Here is a 6,690-nt window from a genome sequence, read left to right on the forward strand (position 1 = left end):
GCACGCACACGTGCCTGGCGTGAGTTTAAGCCACCAGGTCCAGGACTCGAACCACGGTCGACTACGTGGGAGTCCAGTGACATAGCCATTATGCTAACTGCTGGTCCCTGTTCATGTTTTTCTAAGGAACGGACAATTTACCAGTTAAAGAGAATATGTATGTTCTGTTTATATTTTGTGCTGGTTTGACATTTGCTTTAAATTATAATTAAAAAATAAAGTGGAGAGTTGAGATCAAATTTCCAATCCCAATACTCTTCATGCATTAGAAAGTGGTATAAAATATTAATAAAAGGAAACTCCCACCCCAGTCTTTGAAGTTTCTTTCTCAATCAGTACAGCAGCACCGAACTGCTCAAGAGGTAGTGGCCGCTGGCTGGAGGACCACTTGAAAAATGAACCAGAGGCCACATCCAGTGCAGCCTAATCCTGTCTGTCACATCCATCAATTGCCCAAAAAGAGAATGGAAGGAAAGAAACACAGACATTGTGTGTGGGTTATTCAAAATGCACTTTTTATTCACTTGAACACAGTTTTTTTTTTCTTTTTTTTTTTCTTTTTTACAGTTGAAAGAAAGATCTGATACACAATTCTGAGATTTTTAGCAGCACCTGCAACAATAGGATTGTGGAATACCTCAGGATAAAGTAGAGACGGCTGAGGCAGGCACAAATTAACCTGAAATTCATCAATCCACTGAAGACATATGGAATCTGAGGCCCCCTGAAAGCCGATACACACAATAAACAAAAGAGATATTCTGTATAATATTCTAATGGACCATTGAAAAACAGTATAGTTATAATTAGAAATATATTATTCCAAAATCTAGTGTGCATTAAAAAAAAAACACCTATTGAAAATATTGCACTACACATTCTAGAGTACAGAGTCAATTTCTAAACCTATATGCACAGTTCCTGGTACTCACAGATTACAGCCTTTGGTGTTTTTAAATCTTACGCATACTATATGTCAGCACCTCACTGAGTGCTACTCACCAAAATGGCACTGTTTTGTCAATGTTAAGCGCTTTCATTAAGATATTATATAGTAATTTGGCAGAGAACAAATTGGTATGGCTAAGCAGAAAGGGGCTTCAGCTGACCTGCCCATAAAATTAACACTTGTCTTGGATGGACAGGATGCCTATGAATCAGATACCCATGTAATTGGTTTTACTCAAATGACCACATGCCACTCTAGTAGAGACAAGTACTTTTGTGAGTTGATGGAAGTCTGTATGAAGGCCTGAGATCTACAAATAGAAACTAGTATAAGCAGAGTGCAAGTAGAAAGAGAAGGCCCCAGGTCTCATGCACTTAAAAATAAATAATTGGCATTTAACAGTTCCAACGTACAGATTTTCACCCTAACATAATTGTAGCAAAATGATCATACAACTTGGAAACCAGTGTGGCTGGCTATAGGCATAGGCAGGGTAGGGACCAATACTTAAGAACTGTGGGGATCCCAGTTTTGGCTTTGATTTCTGGCATCAAAGTTAATTGGACAATGGGGTCAGGACTATTTCATAGAATATTAGAAATATTGAGTGTGACTGAGTTGAATTACTGTCCTCCTCTTGTCTATGTGGCCAAAAAGTCCCAGAGCTCTTAAAGCACAAAAGGTCCCATATGTAAGGCGAATTCCATATGTGGCTACAATGGAGAGTTCTAGGCTGTATTCCTGTGAAAGCTCCCACCTCTCCGGGGCCTAAGTCTCTTTTGGGGCTCATTTCCAACTGTCCCTCATTACCTTGAGTCACTACTTGTATCCTAGGTGTTTTAAAGAACAGATTCAACACTGTGCAGGACAAACATATCAACCAACAAGAACTAGACTGCATACTCATAGTATAGTAAATAAGTGGCAGTCACGGTAATCAAAAATTGTCAAACCATTTTTGTATTTCAACACGGTATCAATGGATGTTTATATCAGGGTACACAAGATTACTCAGAGCTTCAAATTTGTTCCTTTCACAGTGCAAAAGTAAAAGAGCTATGTAGTTGCTACTAAAGGTTGATTAAAAAAAATGGTTTGGGAATTTTTAGTCCCTCCCCATAGTCTTACCTGTTATCTTCAGATAAATCTAACCATAACATGGCTCTGATGTCATTTATAGATTCATTGAGCTTGGAGCTAGAAGGGACTTTATACTAAACATATAGCCAGTGCAGTAATTCATTTTTATGTTATTTTTACAGATGGTCATCCAGCAAATATTTTCACTGGGAGGGAGCTCACTATTAAGGCAGTATTCCACTGTTGGACAACTCTAATTATGAGAAATTCATTCTAACACAGGTTCGAATCTGCGCTCTGGTCACTTTCAAAGTCCTGGTTTGGCTGGCTGAATGTACAGTGCAACATATAAGAAATCAGTTCCTTCTTCTGCAATAAATACTTGAGTTAAGAAACCTTGTGAGAAAAGCCCATTATCCCCCAATCTTTTCTGAAGCCTGCTCTGAGCCCAGCGGGGTGGACCAAAGGACCATTTAGATTATGAGCAGACAGCACTGCACCCAAAGCCATATACTAAGCGGCACTGCTAAATTGGTAAGAGGTTGTCAGAGAAGCAACATCTCTATGCAGCAAAAGTAGACTTATGATGTAAAAGCAGCCCAACCATTTATTTGCAAGGGGGTTGGCATATTTAAGCATAATCCATTCACTAGTGTCCTGTGACTTCAAACACAAGAAGTATAATCCATTTCCAGTGTCATTAGAGTATCTCTCATTGAGGCGGTATTTTGTGAAAAGCTCAGATGGGAGCAAACCATACATAAAAATTTAAACAAGTCGGTGTACATAATTATACTTTTGTACTTCTAATCATCACAACCCCTTTATAATTCAAGCTTAGGAATCCTTGTTTGCGTTATTATTTTCATTATAATATAGTTCAGGGTCTGTTTTTCCCCCTTTGGCAGAAATGACAGGAACCACTTGGCAAGAGTCTGATGGTGACATTTGCTAGTTGATCGATGGAACGCTTTAAGAAATGACTGCAGCTCTTTAACTCCTTCATGCGGCTGGGTTCTAGGTTTAAACTGTGATTTTAAATATTGAAATTTCTCAGGACTGAAAATCTGTGACATGTCCTGAGACACACAAGAAGGGGAAATAGCAGAAATCACGCAAAATACACTTGGCTTGATAAAGCTTTTTTTTTTTTTTTTTTAAATTGCTCTATGGTATCATTTTGAAAGGCTCTGTTTCACAATCAGAACCTTGTCACTTGCCCTCTTGTGCGTGTGTGCACTCTTAGAGGGGCACGGTTACTCTTACACTACTAACTGACCAATGTGGGGCACACTTTCAAAAGGCTTCCTGCATTTAACAGCATGAAGATCCTGCTTTGGATCCGCTGTTCAAGTCAATGGTGTGACCTAACATGCAATGCTCCAGCTGTTCCTCTACAGCTAATACCTGCCTGACAGCTTCTTCAAAGGCCACTGTCACATTAGTATCATCTTTGGCACTCGTTTCTAAATAAGGGTAGTCCCCATTCTCCATGCACCAGGCTTGTGCCTCCTCAGTAGTCACTTGCCTATCCTCCTTGTCTACCTTGTTACCCAGAACTACGAAGGGGAAGTGCTCAGGGTCCTTCACATCTGCATAGTAGATGAATTCTTTCTGCCAGTTACCAAGGTTCTCGAAGCTCTGTCGGTCATCCACACTGAAGGTCAAGAGGCAGCAGTCTGCACCCCTGTAGAAGGGTGTCCTAAGGCTCTTGAAACGTTCCTGCCCTGCAGTGTCCCAGATCTGGAGAGTTACAAAGCGCCCATCTACCTCCAGATCTCGATTTAGGAATTCTACCCCTATGGTGTGAAAAGCCTGGGAGTCAAATTTATTGGTTACATAACGGTTCATAAGCGAACTTTTCCCAACTCCGCCATCACCCAAGAGAATGACCTTTAAGAGCAGGGATTTCCCACTCATTGTGGCAGCACCAGACAGGGATGAGTTTGTAACAAACTGAACCTGAAAAATAAAAGAAAAAGTAGGCGAAGAAACAGTTAAACCTGTAGCTAAAATCAACTTCATAGCTAATTTCGGAGAATGTTAAAGCCTTCTAATTTACTTTCTCTTGATTCAAGTTCATTAATTCATATAGTATAGCAGAAGGAATAAAACTCTTTTTGCATACGGGGGAAAATAGGTCTAATTTTTCTGAGGTTTCTTGCCTGTGCCAGGAAAATGGCTGAGTGCCATGGGTAAATGGATGAGCAGATGGTCCTATTCTGAGGGAGAGGGCCTAGAACAGGAATACCACCCAAATATGTGACCATATTGGCTTACCTTTTGGACAATTCCAAATAAAAGGAATGTAATGTGAAATTCATTTGGGATTTGACATTTACTCTCAATGGACCCAAGAACTATTGAGGAGAGAAAATTGCATAAGCTGGATTCCTGATTCTGTAGGAGTGATCTGGGCCAGAATTAGACTGGACCCCAGAATGTGAAAAAGAGAAAAAGGTCAAGTTTCTCAGGTCTTTACCCCACTATACTTGCATTGAGATGGATACCGTCCTAAACAAGGGATTGTTCATAATCTTTTCTTCATGGAACCATGACACTTCAGTTAGCTGATACCAATATAACAGCTATCATTTTGGAAGAAAACATCAAATAGCTTATTAATTTTTGGATTTAGGTTCTATTTCTATAATAGCAATATACAAAAACACGCTATAAAACTAAAGTTCTATTAATTATATAGTATCCCCTCTTCTTTTGCCTTAGAAGCATGTACTTGCTGGGAAGAGAGAGAGAGAGAGAGAGAAAGAGAGAGAGAGAGAGAGAGAGAGAAACAGTGAGAGGGAAAGTGAGAAATCATTCCCTGGGGGGATGGCCCACACTACAATCCCTTCTCCTCCATTCTTCTCCCGGGATCTTGGCCACACATGCACACACACCCAGTGTGATTTTCAAGCCACTGGGTCTGGGACTGGAACCGCAGTCAGCCATGTGGGAGTCTAGCAACACAACTGTTAGGCCATCTGCTGGCCCCAGGATCCTTCTTTATAATCCTATCACGTGTCTACATATGGAATGCCTAGGATGCATCTTCGAATAAAAAGATCAAATGTCTACTGAACAACTACCTCTTGCTATATTTCGTTAAGTATTTTCACATCAGGTCAATTGTGGAAACTCAACAATGATGACATTAATTGGGTTATATTTATGCAAGAGACTCACAGGGATGAAAAGTAATCAATAATCAAAAGAAGCACATGCAAAAGGGCTCTGGAAGCACATGCACTTGAAATGCAATTTAAAAATTTAATCGTCCTTAAAATGAGTTTAGAATGCATTTACCCTAACTATATATTTTTCTAAAAATTAATTTTTTTCTTGTTTGCTTGTTTTCTTTTCTCCTTTCACACTTTTTCAGGTTTTTGCCATAGGGCACAAGTGCTTGCTGAAGAGACAGAGAAAAACAGTGAGAGGGTAAGTGAGAAATCATTCCTTGGGGATATGGCCATGCCACAACCTCTTCTACTTCATTCTCCTCCTGGGATTTTGGGCACACACACCCCAGGCATGATTTTTTTTTTAGAGGGTTTTGCTATAGGGTGTGTGTGCTTGCCAGAAAGCCAGAGAGAGACATAGAGACAGAAAGCAAGAACCCCCCCCCCCCCGGGGGGGGGCCCCACCACAAATCCCCAATCCCTTCTCCTCCATTCTCAGGATCTTGGGCAAGCATGGACACGTGCCCGGCGTGAGTTTAAGCCACCAGGTCTGGTACTCAAACCATGGTCGACTACATGGGAGTCCAGCAACATAGCCATTACACCAACTGCTGGTCCCGAACAGGCATGAGTTTCAAGCTGCCAGGTCCAGGACTCGAACTGCTGTCAGTTATGTTGGAGTTCAGTGCCTTCACCACCATGCCACCTGCTGGTCCTCTAAATATTAATTTTAAGAGATCAATTTTTAAAATATCTAAAATTCATAATGTACCTCCATGAAATACCTACCTAGCTGCGTTTCTGTCACGATTTTAATCTTTTTCTTTTTTTCTTGTTGTTTTATTCTTTTTAAGATTCTAAAAAAACAGAATGAAAACATTATTTTAAAAAGTCTATAATAAAATAAAGTTAAGGTTATATATAAAAAGATATTCAAGTCAGAAAAACTTTTAAAAACCAGACAACATCAAGTAACCTACAGAGAATGCTTTCCACAAATATACTTAAGAGTTCAAAATGCTACAAATGCTTGACATGAGCAAAATAATTTTATTGCAAGAACTTTAACTTGTTCTAATTTAAGTGTACTGTAAGTGATTTTTTTAAGTTTATATTGTCTCTCCATTGAATTCTCTATTCCAAAGAAAAGTAAATAAAAGAAAATAGATGATATTCATAATAGATGATATCCAGGAAAGGGGAAGCACAGAGGAATCTAAGATATACTAAAATACTAAGTCTGAGATGAATCTCATTCCCTATCTACCAACATTCCCATCTCCAAGAAAGCTATTGTGCACTCACCAATCTGCCTGAAGGTTGTCTCTGCAATTGATCAGAGAAGAAAAGTTACGTTTGCAGGTTTCCTACAACATAGTCTATTGGCTAATTAATTTTATTAATTTATTTAGGTTATCAGTCTTGAACACAGATTTTAGTATTTATCTGGCCTTGTTAAATTCAAACATACTTTCATTTAAT

At 39.4% G+C, this 6,690-nt stretch overlaps 1 protein-coding gene across 1 annotated transcript; it reads right to left on the bottom strand.

Annotated features, from left to right (window-relative positions):
* Positions 1 to 498: 498 nt before the first annotated feature.
* On the bottom strand, positions 499 to 6,069 carry RAB9B (RAB9B, member RAS oncogene family). Its single transcript, XM_006163564.1, has 2 exons — positions 5,998 to 6,069; positions 499 to 3,991 (listed from the first exon to the last, which is right to left on the bottom strand). The coding sequence occupies exon 2, from the start codon at positions 3,947 to 3,949 to the stop codon at positions 3,344 to 3,346; it is 606 nt and encodes a 201-aa protein (XP_006163626.1). The 5' UTR covers positions 3,950 to 3,991; positions 5,998 to 6,069; the 3' UTR covers positions 499 to 3,343.
* Positions 6,070 to 6,690: the final 621 nt, after the last annotated feature.

This window comes from Tupaia chinensis, unplaced genomic scaffold (genome assembly GCF_000334495.1).
Source record: "Tupaia chinensis unplaced genomic scaffold, TupChi_1.0 Scaffold142619_1, whole genome shotgun sequence".
NCBI classification, from domain to species: Eukaryota; Metazoa; Chordata; class Mammalia; order Scandentia; family Tupaiidae; genus Tupaia; species Tupaia belangeri.